The 20,664-nt window shown below is 43.7% G+C and overlaps 1 protein-coding gene across 2 annotated transcripts in view; it reads left to right on the top strand.

Annotated features, from left to right (window-relative positions):
• Positions 1-9,432, top strand: part of LOC106567543 (myotonin-protein kinase) — a 44,457-nt gene extending 35,025 nt beyond the window's left edge. Inside the window, exons 13-15 of one of the 2 annotated variants that reach the window (XM_014136968.3) lie at positions 6,182-6,234; positions 6,861-7,046; positions 7,484-9,432. In XM_014136968.3, the coding sequence (XP_013992443.3) occupies positions 6,182-6,234; positions 6,861-7,046; positions 7,484-7,585 (341 nt within the window). In that variant the 3' untranslated portion in view covers positions 7,586-9,432. The remainder of the gene's footprint in view (positions 1-6,181; positions 6,235-6,860; positions 7,047-7,483) is intronic. The other variant, XM_045693445.2, reaches the window with a different exon arrangement.
• The last annotated feature ends 11,232 nt before the right edge of the window (positions 9,433-20,664 follow it).

Below are 20,664 nucleotides of genomic sequence, written 5' to 3'. Positions count from 1 at the left end.
AGCTGCATACCACCAACTGCTGGCTTGCCTCTGAAGCTAAGCAGGGTTGGTCCTGATCGGTTCCTGGATGGAAGACCAGATGTTGCTGGAAGTGGTGTTGGAGGGCCAGAATGAGGCACTCTTTCCTCTGGTAAAAAAAAATATAGATATCCCAATGCCACAGGGCAGTGATTGGAGATGTTGCCCTGTGTAGGGTGCTGTCTTTCAGATGGGATGTTAAACGGGTGTCCCTACTCTCTGTGGTCACTGAAGATTCCATGGCACTTATCGTAAGAGTAAGTGCGTTAACCCCAGTATCCTGGCTAAATTCCCAATCTGACCCTGAAACCATCATAGCCACCTTTCTATCCCCAGCTTCCAATTTGCTCATTCATCCCCCTTCCTCTCCCCTGTAACTATTCCCTAGGTTGTTGCTGTAAATAAGAATGTATTCTCAGTCAATTTACTTGCTAAAACAAGGGCTAAATAAAATTAAACTCTCGACCCGCTCCACTACAGCCCTGTGAATGGGGGCGTGCTCGCCCCTCTGTTTCCTGAAGTCCATGATCAGCGTCTTTGTCTTGCTGACGTTGAGGGAGAGGTTGTTGTCCTGGCACCACATTGCCAGGTCTCTAACCTCCTCCATATAGGCAGCCTCATCATCGTCGGTGATTGTTCTACCACCTTCGTGTCGTCAGCCAACTTGATGATGGTGTTGGAGTCATACGCGGCCACTCAATCGTGGTTAAACAGGGAATACAAGAGAGTTCTAAGCACACAACCTTGAGGGCCCCCCGTATTGATGGTCAGCATGGTGGGGGTGTTGTTGCCTACTCTCACCCCCTGGGGGCAGAATGCCCGTCAGGATTTCCAGGATCCAATTGCAGAGGGAGGTGTTCAGTCACATGGTCCTGGTCCTGAGCTTGGTGATGAGCTTAGAGGGGACTATGGTGTTTAATGCTGAGCTGTACTCAATGAACAGCATTCTTACATAGATATTCCTTTTGTCCAGGTGGGTGAGGGCAGTGTGGAGTGCAATAGAGATTCAGACATGCAAACTAGTCACCTTTCGGCGAAATTCTCCGTTTTGAATCCAAAATAGATGACCTACGTGATTCGTGTAGATCTGATCACTACTGGCTGTAAGCAAACGAGTGATACGCAATTGGAGCAATACTGGATGTATCTAAGGCTCAGCCAATCAATCACATAACATCAGAATGCAGCACGTGACGGAAGAGAGAAGAGACAGCCAATTTGCTAGTTACAGCATCAGAGCGCACTCTGGAAAGACCGCAGAGAGTGGAAAGGCAGTTTGCCAGTTACAGCAACGTGTCACCTGAACAATAACGAAGAGGTAGGTGAGAAGCCTGACCATGGAGACAGCAGTGAGAAGGTGATGAAGCGTACTTCATGAGCTGTAATCAAAAAACAACTGGCATTTGGAAAGTTTGAGGTGAGGGAGAAAGTGTGATGGAACATGTATTGTTAGCATTGTTAAGTATCTTGCTAGCTGGATCAAAATTTCCATTAGCGAGCCAGAGAAATATTGAGCAACGTTAGCCAACATAACTGATCAAATAATTGAGTTTATGGTGTGAAAATTAGCTGGCTAATAAAGTCAGACAGCTAACGTTAGCTAGCTAACGTTACAACATCAGATGAGCTAACGTTAACATTAGTAACTTACAGTGCCTTGCAAAAGTATTCATCCCCCTTGGGGTTTTTCCTATTTTGTTGCATTACAACCTGTAATTTGAATTGATTTATTTTTTTAATTTCATGTAATGGACTTACACAAAATAGTCGAAATTGGTGAAGTGAAAGGAAAGAAATTATTTGTTTCAATAAATAGAAATAAAATTAAAAACGGAAAAGTGGTGCGTGCATATGTATTCACCCCCTTTGCTATGAAGCCCCTAAATAAGATCTTGTACAACCAATTACCTTCAGAAGTCACATAATTAGTTAAATAAAGTCCACCTCTGTGCAATCTAAGTGTCACATGATCTGTCACATGATCTCAGTATATATACAAGTGTTCTGAAAGGCCCCAGAGTCTGCAACACCACTAAACAAGGGGCAGCACCAAGCAAGCGGCACCATGAAGACCAAGGAGCTCTCCAAACAGGTCAGGGACAAAGTTGTGGAGAAAACTTTGAACATCCCACAGAGCACCATTTAAATCCATTATTAAAGAATGGAAAGAATATGGCACCACAACAAATGTGCCAAGTGAGGGCCGCCCACCGAAACTCACAGACCAGGCAAGGAGGGCATTAATCATAGAGGCAAGAAAGAGACCAAAGATAACGTTGAAAGAGCTGCAAAGCTCCATAGCAGAGATTGGAGTATCTAGGTCCACTTTAAGCCATACACTCCACAGAGCTGGGCTTTACGGAAGAGTGGCCAGAAAAAAGCCATTGCTTAAAGAAAAAAATAAGTAAACACATTTGGTGTTTGCAAAAAGGAATGTGGGAGACTCCTCAAACATATGGAAAAATGTATTCTGGTCAGATGAAACTAAAATTGAGCTTTTTGGCCATCAAGGAAAACGCTATGTCTGGTGCAAACCCAACACCTGAGAATATTATTCCCACAGTGAAGCATGGTGGTGGCAGCATCATGCTGTGGGGATGTTTTTCATCGGCAGGGACTGGGAAAATGGTCAGAATTGAAGGAATGATGGATGGTGCTAATTACAGGGAAATTCTTGAGGGAAACCTGTTTCAGTCTTCCAGAGATTTGAGACTGGGACGGAAGTTCACCTTCCAGCAGGACAATGATCCTAAGCATACTGCTAAAGCAACACTCGAGTGGTTTAAGGGGAAACATTCAAATGTCTTGGAATGGCCTAGTCAAAGCCCAAACCTCAATCCAATTGAGAATCTGTGGTATGACTTAAAGATTGCTGTACACCAGCAGAACCCATCCAACTTGAAGGAGCTGGAGCAGTTTTGCCTTGAAGAATGGGCAAAAATCCCAGTGGCTAGATGTGCCAAGCTTATAGAGACATACCCCAAGAGACTTGCAACTGTAAATGCTGCAAAAGTTGGCTCTACAAAGTATTGACTTTGGGGGGGTGAATAGTTATGCATGCTCGTTTTCAGTTTTTATGTCTTATTTCTTGCTTGTTTCACAATAAAACATATTTTGAATCGTCAAAGGGGTAGGCATGTTGTGTAAATCAAATGATACAAACCCCCTAAAAAATCTAATTTAATTCCAGGTTGTAAGGCAACAAAATAGGAAAAATGCCAAGGGGGGTGAATACTTTTTGCAAGCCACTGACTCCTTGCTGTTCCTCAAGTTATAACGTGTTTGTTGCATACTGGACCCTGGCAATCTGTATGAAATGTTAAATAGTTAGCTAGCTAACGAACTAACACATATCTTAGAAATAATGGTTTCCCTCTACAGTATGTTGTTAATTTTCTGAATGAGAGAATTAGATGAAAATGAGGTGTTGCTTGATAAACAAGTGGATTCAGGGATCAGTGTAGTTGGAGCTGGGCCTGACTTAACCTGGATGCCACTATAGAGGTGAAAGGAACACCACACAGTTTCCCTCGTTCTCACTTTGTCAATACATTGGATAAAAAGGGGTATGCAAGGTGTACTCTCTGCCTGAAAGAGATCAATTATGCCAACAAAGGGTATCATGCTCTGCTTGCACATTGTAGAACAGATGTCCACAGGCAGAAAGTGTACAATGTAATCATGTGCTGTGTAGCCCAAAGATATTGCTTTTGTTGTGTTGAACTTGACAGTAGCACTTGTGTGTGAATGATGGGGGATTATTACATTTTTTACTCAGTTAACGTTTTTTTTGCCCACATGCAGCCCTGTGCCTCGATGTCTACTATAGTGGCCACTATAATAGAGCAAAAATAGAATGCCTGTTTGTTTCATTCTATTTCTACTTTAAGATGTTTTTTTCCCAAGTGCAATATTTAGATGTGTGTGTGGTCACAAGCGTTCTATTATAAAGGCTGTCATTGCTAACTGCAATATTAGTGTATTGTTTTTTCTCAAGACTTGAGTCTCATTTGCAGTAAAGTCTCGGCAAAAAATAACATTGGATTGCTTTCTTTAAAAATGTTTAGCTGTGAGTTAGGTTCACATTAACCACCTTTTATTTTACGCACAGAGACCGATCATGTAGATCATATTCTTTGTTGTTTAATTAGTTAAAACCTGCATTTCCCCCTAGCAGGGATTTTTTGCATTTTTCAGTGCAAAAAAAACGTGTCACCTTTTTGGGCCCTCACCAGTTTGCATCCCTGGAGATTGCGTCAGCTGTGGATGTGCTGGGACGGTATGCAAATTGGAGTGGGTCTGGGATGATGGTGTTGGTGTGAGCCATGACCAGCCTTTCAAAGCATTAATTGGCTATAGATGTGAGTGCTACGGAACACTGGTGTTATTGTTCGGAGAATACAAGCTAACTAGTTATTTTGCACTCCATACATATCAACAATGTAATACAGTATCTGGATGAATTTGATAATACTAAGTAAATAATAAGAAACATACAGTAGAATTACATGATACACTACATTACCAAAAGTATGTGGACACCCGCTCGTCGAACATCTCATTCCAAAATCATGGGCATTAATATGGAGTTGGTCCCCCTTTTGCTGCTATAACAGCCTCCACTCTTCTGGAAAGGCTTTCCACTAAATGTTGGAACGGTGCTGCAGGGACTTGATTCCATTCAGCCACAACAGCATTAGTGAGGTCGGGCCCTGATATTGGATGGCTAGGCCTGGATCGCAGTCGGCGTTCCAATTCACCCCAAAGGTGTTCGATGGGGTTGAGGTCAGGGCTTTGTGCAGGCCAGTCAAGTTCTTTCCACAACAATCTCCACAAACCATTTCTGTATGGACCTCGCTTTGTGCACGGGGCATTGTCATGCTGAAACAGCAAAGGGCCTTCCCCAAACTGTTGCCACAAAGTTGGAAGGACAGAATCGTCTAGAATGTCATTGTATGCTGTAGCTTTAAGTTTTCCCTTCACTGGAACTAAGGGGCCTAGCCCTAACCATGAAAAACAGCCCAAGACCATTATTCCTCCTCCACCAAACTTTGCAGTTGGCACTATGCATTGGGGCAGGTAGCGTTCTCCTGGCATCCGCCAAACGCAGATTCGTCCGTCGGACTGCCAGGTGGTGAAGCGTGATTCATCACTCCAGAGAACGCATTTCCACTGCTCCAGAATCCAATGGTGGCAAGCTTTACACCACTCCAGCCTACGCTTGGTATTGCATATTGTGATCTTAGGCTTGTGTGCTGCTCGGCCATTGAAACCCATTTCATGAAGCTCCTGACGAAAACTTCCAGAGGCAGTTTGGAACTCGGTAGTGAGTGCTGCAACCGAGGACAGGAGATTTTTATGCACAACGCGCTTCAGCACTCGGCTGTCCCGTTCTGTGAGCTTGTGTGAACTACCACTTCACACAAGCTCACAGACCGGGACAGCCGAGTGCTGAAGCGCGTTGCGCATAAAAATCTCCTGTCCTCGGTTGCAGCACTCACTACCGAGTTCCAAACTGCCTCTGGAAGTTGCTCCTAGACGTTTCCACATCACAATAACAGCACTTACATCCCGATCAATCAATATTTATAAGGAGCCATGCGTCGGTGTTCGGAGGGTGAAACTAAACCAGCATTTCCGCACTAGGAATTAAATCAAAAAGAGTGACGGCAACTTCCTCTGGAGGGGCCCTTTAAGGTTTTCAAGAAATAAGTACTGTACCTTTTTAAGGTTTTCAAGAAACACTGGCAATGCCTCTCACCCTTTCCAATCCCTTCATTTTCATCACTCTCTCTCTCTCTCGCACACACACTTTCACACACCGATTCACTCACGCAATCAATCACTCCTGCTGAAATTGTTGTTGTTGTGTCTTTTTCACATGGATGGCAAAGTCAGCTGGCTCATCAGCCGTGCTCCCACCCAAAACAGTCGCCTGCAACAGTGGCGCCACATAGTCCTTTGCCACGTCAAGTAGGCAAACGTCGTGGAACATTGCAGATAGAAATGTCATGAATAGAGCTGACACAATAGAGATAATTCCCAATTCTGGGTGACAGACAACCATATCTGTTCTATAACGTTCCTGAAACGTTTCACCATCCTGAACAGGCCCCTGCTGTCTTGGGCTGTTCTAATATACCTCTCTCTTCTCCAATCACAGAACTGCGTGTCTGCCCGTCGTCTCTTTCTCTGCCTGCCCACTGTCTGGACAATGTAAGCCTTACTCACGCTCTCTCTCTCTCTCTCTCTCTCTCTCTCTCTCACACACTCTTTCTCTCTCTCTCCCTCTGAGATTATCAAAGGCTTTCTGAGGGCATACAAAACACATGTTTGGCTGTCTGCTCTGTCAGTTTGGAAACGTCTTGTTTTATCAAGTAATATTAGTCTTGCTTGGGGTATATACAGAGAATGTGTGTACATTTTAATGAGGATATAGAGGTAATGTAAAGAGAAGAAAACAAGCTCTTTCCTCCCTCACAATCGACACCAACCCCTATTTATGCTCCTGCAATGTATCCCACTTTATTTGCATAGTTCTCTATAGATGGTTCATACAATTTTGCTGGTCTGTACCCCTTGATGGTGTTAGGGGTAGGGTGAGATTGGATAAATGTGGCCTGTAAATCATCTGTAGGGTACTATCGAAATAAAATGTTACAAATGCAGTCTTTTTTGCACGCGTCACAGCATAGCATGCCACACTCGCCTGGGTCAAAATTGCCTGGGGAAAAATATTTTGCTGCATTCAATTGAATTTACCAATGCCACGTGTCTTCATCATCCCCAGGGAAATAAAAATATATTTTGTGTCTGCCTTTCTTTCACGGATTTTGTCCCAGGCGAGTGCGGCATGCTGTGCTGTGCTGTGCTGTGACTCGCACACACAAAAAGACTGCATCTGTCCCCTGGCCTGCAATCCTGTTCAGTGGCTGACTGTGAGTGTGTTTCAGGGGAAAAGATCACCCCCTGCCTGTCACTACCCGCTGGTGATCCCTCTCCACCGCCACCTGCTGCTGTTCCACAGGGTAGGAGATTTACTTTTACATGGGGACTAGAAACAATGCTTTCATCCTAAATTATACCCTATTCCCTATTTAGTGCGCTACTTTTGACCAGGGCCCCATAGGGGTCTGGTCAAACGTAGTGCACTGTATAGGAAATAGGGTGCCATTTGGGACACACAGTGGTTCAAATCTTTCGAGTGATATATGCTTGATGAAGAAATTACTTATTTTCTCTTGTTTCCTCTTCATGTTCTCTATCCCTCCCTTACTGACTGCATCTTTCCTTCTCTGCGCTCACTTGCACTCTCTCCCCATCCCTACCACAATGTCTCAACCTTTCTCTCTCCCTCTCTTCTCAACTCTCCCTCATGTTTCTCCCCTTGTATGCCCCCCTCTCCCTCCCTCCCTCTACTTTCCCTCTCTCGCCTCCTCTCTCTTCATCTCATCCTCTCTCTCAGGTGCGCTGGCCACAGGAGAGGACTGAGTCCTACCTGTTGGTGTGTGCGGAGGGGGGAGAGCCCCAAGCCTGGGACAGACACTGCTGTGCTGAAATTTCCTGAACCCCCCACCCCCACTATAGTGGGGAATGACAGACTTCTCTATTCCACCGAGGAGTCCTATTACAGTATCTTGGAATGAGAGAGTTTTGAGTATGATGGGTGGGTGGGTGCTAAAGACAATGCTACTCATGGCACTGAGCAGAGTACTGGGGCATAAATAAACAGAGCAATGGGGACAGCAGAACTGGAAACTTGCAGGCAGTTGGACAGACATGGGAAAGCTAATGACTGTCACTAGAAGGAATCAAATGAAGGACATCTCCTGAATTACCAATCGGACAGAGGTAAAAGCGAACACTGAAACAAAGAAGACGTCATAGAAAAAAGACATTGATGGTTTGAGTGACAGCCAGAGGGGCCAATCAGCCCCCTCCATAAGCCAACACTCTCCAGCCCACCTGGACATTGATGCATTTTGCCCAATATTAGTGGCATGACTTATTAACAGCACCATCTAATGGTTATTGACTGTTTGTGTTCTCCTTTGTACTTTGTATCTATGCATCTAAGAGTGGATTGTGTTGAGTCTGAGAGATATTTGTTGCACAAGACTAGAGGCTCTGATTTAAAGGCATTTTAGATAAGCCTGTTTGGAGTACATAAATCACAGCTACAGTACAATATTGAGCTGACTGAAGGTTAAGGATAGAGTAACCTTGTCCCCGGGCTATTGGGAACAGCGCATATAAGCCTGGGATATCAACGAGACTTAAACATCGCGAGACTTCCGGGAATGCTTGCGAAACAGACCAAACAGACCAGGCCGGGGGTTGGGGTTTGAGAAGAAAATGATTCCTTAGTTGTTCATTTTCTCGAAATCTAAAGGCACAACCTAGATTCGAGCCAATGTCTTAAGTAGTTGAACATGTTACTAATCCAACCTTGTGAAGTTGACAACTTATATTGAAGGAGTGGCTTTGATTTGACAGCCTGCACATGCAGTTCGGCCCGAGATGACCGTTAGACCTGGGCTGCGGTACAAACACTTAAAAGACACACCCTCGTCCACTTACCCTCGCCTTAAGCCCTTGGGGGAATCCCCGTCGCCATCTTGGAGAGTGGTCCAAATGATTAGCCAAGCAAGGGAAGTTTGCAACGTAACCCCCTCAGCCATTGTTTTTAGTCAGCTTTGCGAGTGTATGTTCACTCCAGGGCCTGAAACTCCCCATAATTAAATTTGTGACGATTATACATCTGTTAAGAAAAGTCTGCAAAAACTTAAAAACAACATCAATGGAAAAGTCAACATACAAGTGTAAGTAAAAATGAATGCAAATAAGTTAGAAATGGTGCTACTAATGCACATGACGGCACAAACACGTCTCGTAAAAAGTAAATATGTTTTTGTTTGGTTATCTTTTGGAAATTGTAGAAATAAAACATTTTCCTTCAGAAGTTGCAGCTAGGCAGGTTAACGTTAGTTAGGTAATTCATATGCTAGCTATTATACAGTAGGCGTATATTAATAATTATATTTTTAATATACACTACCGTTCAAAAGTTTGGGGTCACTTAGAAATGTCCTTGTTTTTGAAAGAAAAGCTCTTTTTTTTTGTCCATTAAAATAACATCAAATTGATCAGAAATACAATGTAGACATTGTTAATGTTGTAAATGACTAATGTTGCTGGAAACTACAGATTTTTTATGGAATATCTACATAGGCGTACAGAGGCCCATTATCAGCAACCATCACTCCTGTGTTCCAATGGCACATTGTGTTAGCTAATCCAAGTTTATCATTTTAAATGTCTAATTGATCATTAGAAAACCCTTTTACAATTATGTTAGTACAGCTGAAAACTGTTCTGATTAAAGAAGCAATAAAACTGGCCTTCTTTAGACTAGTTGAGTATCTGGAGCATCAGAATTTGTGGGTTTGATTACAGGCTCAAAATGGCCAGAAACAAAGAACTTTCTCCTGAAACTCATCAGTCTATTCTTGTTCTGAGAAATGAAGGCTATTCCATGCAAGAAATTGCCAACAAACTGAAGATCTCGTACACAACAATGTGTACTACTCCCTTCACAGAACGGCGCAAACTGTCTCTAACCAGAATAGAAAGGGGAGGCCCCAGTGGGAGGCCCCGGTGCACAACTGAGCAAGAGGAAGTACATTAGAGTGTCTAGTTCGAGAAACAGAAGCCTCACAAGTCCTCAACTGGCAGCTTCATTAAATAGTACCCGCAAAACACCAGTCTCAACGTCAACAGTGAAAAGGTAACTCCGGGATGCTGGCCTTCTAGGCACAGTTCCTCTGTCCAGTGTCTGTGTTCTTTTGCCCATCTTAATCCTTTCTTTTTATTGGCCAGTCTGAGATATGGCTTTTTCTTTGCAACTCTGCCTTTTGGGTGGAAGTGTCTGGGAACGAGATTAAGGATAGAGAGATCTGAGGCAAGTGTGTCTGTTAATGTTTTCTGGCGTTGTAAAGTTAGAATTAGGTCTGGTCCAGGGTGTTACATGCAGCTTGCTGACACTGAGCCTTCCTACAAACAGGAAGGCTAAGCACCATAATGACCTGGACCAGAGATAGGTTACACTATAGATGATGTGTACTAAAAATACATGTTAGAGAGCTATGGCACATAAGTCCAGTATAGCCAAGTAACCAACACAAGGCTATTGGTTTGAATCCCAAACTATGTGTCCTGTGCTAGCTATTATGCTGTCAAAAGGCTTTTGTATATACTCCTTGTTGTTTGGTAAGCCGTTTTAAATCATATAGGCCTAAAATGTTCCTTTGGACATAGAGGCATGTAAGAGAATTATACTGGATTTTGAGAGAAACCGTATAGAGTACCACAGTATGAGTCATAATACCCACAAAACCTAGCGGTCAAATAGGGAAATGGTTACAATCGTTTTTTCCACCATTCATTTTTCCCGTAGGGGATTTTAGAAACACTTATAATAAGGGCTGTGTTTTGTGTAGGCTTACCCTGGCGAGACTTTTTGATAGATGTGTAAATCTCTCTAGTACAAGGTGACTTTTATCTATATATTTGCCTGTTTGACATCTAGGTTGATGAGTATTAATGACACCTTCATCGTGGGGCTGTATACTACAAAATATGCACTGTATACTTTAGGTTGCAAGGCCTTTTGTATTTGAGCAATACTTGAGATGTGCATGAGGAAGAGCACGATTGTCACTCACTGGGTACTATAAAAGGTCATACATTTGTGACTACATTTTGTTTTAAATAGGTGTCATTATACACGGAGTATACAAAATATTAAGAACACCTGCACTTTCCATGACATAGACTGACCAGGTGAATCCAGGTGAAGGCTATGATCCCTTATTGATGTGACTTGTTAAATCCACTTAAATCTGTGTAGATGAAGGGGAGGAGACAGGTTAAAGAAGAATTTTTAAACCTTGAGACAATCGAGACACAGAATGTGTATGTGTGCCACTCAGAGGGTGAATGGGCAAGACAAAATATTTAAGTGCTTTTGAACGGGGTATGGTAGTAGGTTCCAAGCACATCGATTTATCTGAAACGCTGCTGGGTTTTTCATGCTCAACAGTTTGCTGTGTGTTTCAAGAATGGTCCACCACCCAAAGGACATCCAGCCAACTTGACACAACTGTGGGAAGCATTGGCGTCAACATGGGCCAGCATCCCTGTGGAACACTTTCGACACTTTGAAGAGTCCATGCCGTAACTGATTGCGGCTCTTCTGAGGGCAAAAGGGAGGGGGCGGGTTGCAACTCAGTATTAGGAAGGTGTTCCTAATGTTTGGTATGCTCAGTTTATATATATATATATATATATATATATATATATATATATATATATATATATAGTATTACTGATATGCCTTAACGTTTGATTGCACATATTTAATCATCTTTTGGAAACAATATGAATTATACTAATAAAATCTTTATTATGGATCTATCTCGCTTGGCTCACGAATGAAGTGTGACATAGCCTATAGTGCCCCTATGTGGTCGAAAAATTATGAAATGCATTGTCAAATGTGCATATTTTTAAGGGAATTATTACTTTTGCTGAAGTGATATGTGTCCTTAATATAGCTGGCATGTTTTTGTGAGATGGGGTTAAGAAAATGATCTATGAATTCAGCTGCTGGAGATGACTCACTACCACAATCAGAGACGATGGGTCTTCCCATGGGGACCCGAAAGGGGACAGTCCATGTCTCTGGTGTTTTGTGAATTTTTGGTAAGAGGTTAAAGAGTCTGTCTCGGTATATCAGGTCCATCTAAGTATACTTTCTGTCTATGTGAGATGAATTTATTTTTATAAAGGTCCGCTATAGTCTGTCTCACTAGTGTCTGTGTCTCCATCTGTGTGGAAGTGGGGATGGGAGTGTAGTGTTGTGTATTAGAAAGTTGGCGATTGGCTTCCAAGAGATATCGCTGATTATCCATTATCACTATCTTGGAGCCTTTGTCTGCTGGTTTAATTGTTATACATTTGTTTTGTCTTAGCTGTGTTATAGCTAGTCTTTCATCTTGTGTAATGTTATGTGAAGTTGTAATGGTAGAGCTATGTAAATCTCTAATCTGTGTATTGATTTTAATAAGTTTCTAATTGGTTGTGATAGTTTCTTTAGTGAGGGTTCCCATTTAGATCTTTCAGTGAATGGTTGGGTAATAAAATCAGTAGTATAGTCAAAATGGTCTAATAGCTTGAGGTTTCTATGGAACCTATGGATGTCCCTTTGCAGGTCCCCATAGTCCGACCGCATCGGTGTCGGGACAAATGTCAGTCCCTTCTCCAGCAGCTGAGTCTCAGAAGGGGACAGAGAAAATACCGTGGAGAGATTCATAATATTAGTGTGTTGGTGGAGGGGCTGTCCTATGCTGTCCTTGGTTGCAACACTCTCTACTGGGTTCCAAACTGCCTCTGGAAGCGACATCAGCACAAGAACTGTTCCTCCGGAGCTTCATGAAATGGGTTTACATGCCAAGCAGCCGCACACAAGCCTAAGAACATCATGCTTAATGCCAAGCGTCGGCTGGAGTGGTGTTAAACTTGCCGCCATTGGACTCTGGAGCAGCGGGAACGCGTTTTCTGGAGTGATGAATCACGCTTCACCATTTGACAGTCCGACGGACAAGTCAGGTTTGGCGGGTTATCACCTCTGTGTCTGTGGACTATGGTCTAATAGCAGGAAGAAGAGCAGGGAAGAGCTTAAAACGTAGATGATGGCCCACCGACGCTAAGACGTGATAGTCCGGCTTCCCATTGTAACATAGCTAGTGGCTCTGAGACCATCATCCATTGGGGATGCACCACCCGAACATGCACCTCCCCATAATCCCCAACCAATGCGCCTCCGGTATGTGTCCTCTATTCATTTGAATGTGTTGACAGTTGAAAAAATAGCTTGAGCTTTACTGAGAATTTGAAAAGTATGAAAGCCAATTATGCAATATTCTAGAACACTGCTGTGCGTATGAGTAGGGTGAATTCGGAATTCCTTCTTCTGTAGCCTGGCATCTATCCAATGTATTAGCCCAACACATGATACATTTCTGAAATCTTCAAGATGTTTCTTATGAGACATAGTATTGGCAACATTTTTATGGATTCGGTATTCAGACTCTTTCCTCAGTACTTTGTTGAAGCACCTTTGGCAGCAATTACAGCCTCGAGTCTTTTGGGGTATGATACTACAAGCTTGGCACACCTGTATTTGGGGAGTTTCTCCCATTCTTCTCTGCTGATCCTCACAAGCTATGTCAGGTTGGATAGGGAACGTTGCTGCAGAGCTAATTTCAGGTCTCTCCAGAGATGTTCTATCGGGTTCAAGTCCAGGCTCTGGCTGAGCCACTCAAGGACATTCAGAGACTTGTCCTGAAGCCACTCCTGCGTTGTCTTGGATGTGTGCTTAGGATCGTTGTCCTGTTGGAAGGTGAACCTTCGCCCCAGTCTGAGGTCCTGAGCACTCTGGAGCAGGTTTACATCAAGGATCTCTCTTTACTTTGCTCTGTTCATCTTTCCCTCGATCCTGACTAGTCTCCCAGTTCCTGTTGCTGAAAAATATCCCCACAGCATCCCCACAGCCACCACCATGCTTCACCGTAGGGATGGTGCCAGGTTTCCTCCAGACGTGACGCTTGGCATTCAGGCATAAAAGTTCAATCTTGGTTTCATCAGACCAGTGAATCTTGTTTTGCATGGTCTGAGAGTCTTTAGGTGTCTTCTGGCAAACTGTCATGTGCCTTTTACTGAGGAATGGCTTCCGTCTGGCCACTCTACCATAAAGGCCTGATCGGTGGAGTGCTGCAGAGATAGTTGTCCTTCTGGAAGGTTCTCCCATCTCCACAGAGGAACTCTGGAGCTCCGTCAGAGTCACCCTTGGGTTCTTGTTCACCTTCCTGACCAAGGCTCTTCTCCACCGATGGCTCAGTTTGGCCTGGCGGCCAGCTCTAGAAAGAGTCTTGGTGGTTCCAAACTTCTTCCATTTAAGAATGATGGAGGCCACTGTGTTCTTGGGGAACATCAATGCTGCAGAAAGTTTTTGGTACTCTTTCCCAGATCTGTGCCTCGACACAATCCTGTCTCGGAGATCTACGGACAATTCCTTCGACCTCATGGCTTGGTTTTTGCTCTGACATGCACTGTCAACTGTGGGACCTTATATAGACAGGTGTGTGCCTTTTGAGGATCTGGGGACCCATCCCAAATCTTTTCAGTCTCCTGAGGGGGAAAAGGTTTTGTCGTGCCCTCTTCACAACTGTCTTGATATGTTTGGACCATGATAGTTCATTGGTGATGTGAACACCAAGGAACTTGAAACTCTCGACCCGCTCAACTACAGCCCCGTCGATGTTAATGGGCGCCTGTTTGGCCCGCCTTTTCCTGTAGTCCACGATCAGCTCCTTAGTCTTGCTCATATTGAGGAAGAGGTTGTTGTCCTAGCACCACACTACCAGTTCTCTGACCTCCCTTTAGGCTGTCTCATCATCGTTGTCGGTGATCAGCCTTCCCTGTGGCTCAGTTGGTAGAGCATGGTGTTTGCAACGCCAGCATGGTGTTTGCAACGCCAGGGTTGTGGGTTCGATTCCCACGGGGGGCCAGTATGAAAAAAAAGAAAGAAAAAACGTATGAAATGTATGCATTCACTACTGTAAGTTGCTCTGGATAAGAGTGTCTGCTAAATGACTAAAATGTAAAAAAAAAATGTTTAAATGATCAGGCCTACCACTGCTGTGTCTTCAGCAAACTTAATGATGGTGTTGGAGTCGTGTTTGGCCACGCAGTCATGGGTGAACCGGGAATACAGGAGGGGACTAAGCACACACCCCTGAGGGGCCCTAAGGATCATCGTGGCAGATGTTTTGTTGCCTACTCTTACCACCTGGGAGTGGCCTGTCAGGAAGTCCAGGATCCAGTTGCAGAGGGAGGTGTTTAGTCCCAGAGTCCTTAGCTTAGTGATGAGCTTCGTGGGAACTATGGGGTTGGACGCTGAGCTGTAGTCAATGAACAGCATTCTCACATAGGTGTTCCTTTTGTCCAGGTGAAAAAAGGCAGTGTGGAGTGCGTTTGAGATTGCGTCATCTGTGGATCTATTGGGGCGGTATGTGAATTGGAGTGGGTCTCGGGTGTCCGGGAGGATGCTGTTGATGTGAGCCATGACCAGCCTTTCAAAGCACTTCATGGCTACCGATTTGAGTGCCTTAGGGCGGTAATCATTTAGGCAGGTTACCTTTACTTCCTTGGGCACAGGAACTATGGTCGTCTGCTTGAAACATGTAGGTATTACAGACTCGGTCAGGGAGAGGTTGAAAATGTCACTGAAGACACTTGACAGTTGGTCCGTGCATGCTTTGAGTACACGTCCTGGTAATCCGTCTGGCCCAGCAGCTTTGTGAATGTTGACCTGTTTAAAGGTTTTGTTCACATCGGCTACCGAGAGCATTATCACACAGCTGGTGCATCATCCAGAACAGCTGGTGCTCTCGTGCATGCTTCAGTGTTGCTTGCATCGAAGCGAGCATGAAAGGCATTTAGTTCGTCTGGTAGGCTCGCGTCACTAGGCAGCTCGCGTCTGGGTTTCCCTTTGTAATCCATAATAGTTTTCATGCCCTGCCACATCCGATGAGCATCAGAGCTGGTGTAGTAGGATTCATTCTTAATCCTATATTGATGCTTTACCTGTTTGATGGTTCGTCTGAGGGCATAGCAGGATTTCTTGTAAGCGTCCGGATTAGTCTCCCACTCCTTGAAAGCGGCAGCTCTAGCCTTTAGCTCGATGTGGATGTTGCCTGTAATCCATGGCTTCTGGTTGGGATATGTACGTACAGTCACTGTGGGGACGATGTCATTGATGCACTTATTAATGAAGCTGATGACTGAGGTGGTGCATTCCTCAATGCCATTGGATGAATCCTCGAACATATTCCAGCCACGTCTCGGTGAAACACCCTGTCGTTGAAACGCCATGTTGTATATCAAGGGAGAAGATTCAGTTATGCGCTCTCAACATTCAGTAAAGGAATGGTCTTTGTTTCAACAGACTTTTTCCCGTTGAAACTCTAACATGTTCTAACACCGTAACTGTGCTCCTGGCAACAATTTAGTTACGCTTTTTTGCCAACGTTTACTGACACCAGCCATATTCAACAGGTGTTGAGCGTTCATAAATTCATAATTTATTCTGCGCTCTGGCACACTCAGATAAGAGTGCTCTGAAACAGTTGTTGCAGTGACATTCTATTGAAATGGATACTTGCATAGTGGTGTCTTTTGTTAAGTCTTACTACGCAATACATATTTTTTTTAAAGCTGCGTTAGACAGGATTACCTACACATACTGACCAGCTCAAATAGACAGAAGCATCAATATGGCAGATCAATCCAAACTCATCTGTCGGCATGTCCAGCCCACTTATTATCTCAGCCGATCATGGCTAGCGGGATGGTTGCTGTCTTTTTCTGTGGCTAAACCGACTAATTTAACAATTTTATTTGTATTTACAGATGGCATACAAGTTTGTTATTAGGGCACAAGAAAATTCACATGTTCGAGAAGGCATTTCTGCCAGAAAAAGGCATTTCGATTTTTTTTTAACGTTTACGTTCAAACAGCTCTCCTGTGAAGTAGTGACCCGTGACATACGCCTAGTTTCCTGAAACATTACAAACATTACATGTACCTGAGCAGAATCAAGACGTACTCATCAACTATATCACCTTTAACGTGGGCTACCACATGGAGCACCACGACTTTCCCAGCATGAAATGTAGAATAATCTGACAGATTTTATAGGATTTAGTTGATGTAGGATATGAACTGGCCTGGGTTCAAATACTTAATATTCTTTCAAATAAACTACAGGGTTTGCAGTTTTGGGACTTTTCTATTGGTTTATTACGCTAGGCAAGCTCAAACAAGCACATATAAAGTATTTGAAAGTGATTCCCAAAGTATTAAAACCCAGCTCTGGACGTGAATGATGGTGATGTATAATGTGGGTGATATAGGATGTGAACTCATGTAGGATATCACTGGTGATATGTAGCCAATGTTGTTTTCTGTAGGCTAATATGCACACAATATCACTAAGGCCAGGAGTTTTTCATGGCCATTTGGGTCAGGACAAACTCCTTGCCACAGTGATAGCTGTTTCATATCAGTCACATTGCATGCAACCCTAAACCTTGATGGTATTCCAAACGGAAAATTGTGAAAGATTCAAGACCCGTATGCGTAAATTGTCTCAGACTAGGAGTGATCTGTCCCCCACCTGTCCATTTAATCTTATTTATTATGATCTAAAAGGCAAAACTGATCCCAGATCAGAACTCCTACTCAGAGACGCTTTATTAATATAGGCCCAGAAGTTGCAAATCGGTGGGGAGCAGTGGTGTCTGGATTTTCTTTGGTTTTGCTGCTTTTTCTGTGTGAAAAGAGCCATGCTGAGAGACTGACATCAAAGGGACAATAGATACTGAAAAAGTGACTACACAGAGGTGTGGCTGTACCATTTGTGTACAGCAGTCACTATGGAGGACGCATGACACCCAAAAGAACAGTAATTAAGAAACCCCCTGACTTATCTCTAGGTCCAAATAGAAATTGTGTAAGTGCAAAAGTTGTCAACTTGTAACAGTAGGATAAACTTCGGTAGCGTTTTCCTCAGATTTGCTTTATTAAAGTCCCCAGCTACAATAAATGTGGCCTTGGGATATGCGGTTTCCAGTTTGCACAAAGTCCAGTGTAGTTCCTTGAGAGCTGTCACGGTGTCGGCGTGAGGGGGAATTTGATAGTAAGCTATACCAAATCAGGAGAACAAAAGGACTTGAGTTCCTGTACGTTGCCACAATCACACCATAAGTAGTTAATCATGAAACATTCACAAGGCCGCAGGGCCAGACAGATTATCAGGACACGTACTCAGAGCATGCGTTGGCCAGCTGGCAAGTGTCTTCAGTGACAATTTCAACTTCTCCCTGACCGTCTGTATTACCTACATGTTTCAAGCCGACCACCATAGTCGATATGTGCCCAAGAATACCAAGGTAACCTGTCTAAATGACTATCGACCCATAACATTCACATGAAATGCTTTGAAAGGCTGGTCATTGCTTACATCAACACCATCATCCCAGACACCCTGGACCCACTCTAATTTGCATACCGCCCCAACAGATCCACAGAATCACTGGTCACTTTAATAATGTTCACATACTGCTTTACTCATTTCATATGTATATACTGTATGCTATTCTACTGTATTTTAGTCAATGCCACTCTGACATTGCTCGTCCTAATATTTACATATTTCTTAATTCCATTCTTTTACTTTTAGATATGTGTGTAATGTTGTGAATTGTTAGACACTACTGCACTGTTGGAGCTAGGAACACAAGCATTTCGCTACACCCGCAATAACATCTGCTAAAATGTGATTTGATTTGACATGACGCAATCTCTATTGTACTCTACAATGCCCTTTCCCACCTGGACAAAAGAAACACCTACGTGAGAATGTTGTTCATTGACTACAGCTCAGCCTTCAACACCATAGTGCCCTCACAACTCATCATTAAGATAAGGTCCCTGGGACTGAACACCTCCCCCTGCAACTGGATCCTGGACTTCCTGAAGGGCCGCCCTAGGTGGTGAGGGTAGGCAACAACACATCCGGCCCTCAGGGGAGCGTGATAAGTCCCCTCCTGGACTCCCTGTTCACCCATGACTGCGTGGCCACACACGACTCCAACACCATCACTAAGTTTGCAGACAACTTGACGGTGGTAGGCCTTACTAACCTCATCGTTAGTAAGACAAAGGAACTGATTGGGGACTACAGGAAACGGAGGGCCGAGCATGCCCCCATTCACATTGACGGGGCTGTAGTGGAGCGGGTCGAGAACTTCAAGTTCCTCTGTGTCCACATCACTAAGGATCTATCACGGTCCAAACACACCAACACAGTTGTGAAGCGGGCATGACAATGCCTCTCCCCCCTCAGGAGGCTGAAAAGATTTGGCATCGGCCCCCAGATCCTCAAAAAGTTCTAGAGCTGCATCATCGAGAGTATCTTGACTGGCTGCATCACCTCTTGGTATGGCAACTGCTTGGTATCCGACCGCAAGGCGCTACAGAGGGTAGTGCGTACGGTCCAGTACATCACTGGGGCCGATCTCCCTGCCATCCAAGACCTCTATACCAGGCGGTGTCAGAGGAAGGCCCAAAAATGTGTCAAAAACTCCAGCCATTCAAGCCACAGACTGTTCTCTCTGCTACAGCACAGCAAGTAGTACCAGTGCTTCAAGTCTGGAACCAACAAGGCCCTGAACAGCTTCTACCCCCAAGCCATAAGACTGCTAAACAAGACTGCTAAATAGCTAATCAAATGGCTACCCAGACTACCTGCATTTGTTTTTTTAATTGAACCTTTATTTAAGTAGGCAAGTCAGTTAAGAACAAATTCTTATTTATACAATGACGGCCTACCCCGGCCAAACCTGGACGACGCTGGGCCAATTGTGCGCCGCCCTATGGGACTCCCAATCCCGGCCATATGTGATACAGCCTGGATTCAAACCAGGGACTGTAGTGGCGCCTCTTGCACTGAGATGCAGTACCTTAGACCGCTGCGCCACTCAGGAGCATTGACCTGTTTTTTTCACTAACTCACTGCCTTTTTTGGACATACGCTGCTGCTACTATCTATTATGTATCCTGTTGCCTAGTCACTTTACCCCTACCTATATTTACAGTACATAACTAACTCAATTACCTCGTACCCCTGCACATCACCTCAGTACTGGTACTCACTGTATATAGCCATGTTATTTTCTAATTGTGATTTCTATTTGTTATTCACTGTGTATTCACACTATTTCCCTCTCTCTCTCATATATATATAGTACCAGTCAAAGTTTGAACACACACTCATTCAAGGGTTTTTCTCTATTTTTACTAGAATAATAGTGACGACATCAAAACTATGAAATAACACATATGGAATCATGTAGTAACCAAAAAAGTGTTAAACAAATCCCCAAAATATATTTTAGATTCTTCAAAGTAGCCACCCTTTGCCTTGATGACAGCTTTGCACACTCTTCGCATTCTCTCAACCAGCTTCATGTGGTAGTCACCTTTCAATTAACAGGGGTGCCTTGTTAAAAGTACATTTGTGGAATTTCCTTCCTTTCCTGTGTTTGATCCAATAAGTTGTGTTGTGAGAAGGTAGGGTAAGTATACAGAAGACCATTTGGTAAAAGACCAAGTCCATATTATGGCAAGAACAGCTCAAATAAGCAAAGAGAAACGACAGTCCATCATTACTTTAAGACATGAAGGTCAGTCAATAGGGAAGATGTAAAGAACTTTGAAAGTTTCTTCAAGTGCAGTCGCAAAAACATTCAGGCACTATGATGAAACTGGCTCTCATGAAGACCGCTACAGGAAAGGAAGACCCTGCTTAAGACTTGTTTACCTAGCCACTGCCAGCAACCACTAATCACTGTAAAAATAGTAATATTAGTGGTCATGTCATTAAGCTTTACAATCTCTTTCACATACTTTGAGATGATATGGGGCTGAAATATAAAAATATGCTTGGTAAATAATCCCAA

Source organism: Salmo salar, chromosome 13, assembly GCF_965601325.2.
Source record: "Salmo salar chromosome 13, fSalSal1, whole genome shotgun sequence".
Lineage (NCBI taxonomy): Eukaryota > Metazoa > Chordata > Actinopteri > Salmoniformes > Salmonidae > Salmo > Salmo salar.
This window is presented reverse-complemented; position numbering and strand designations above follow the sequence as displayed.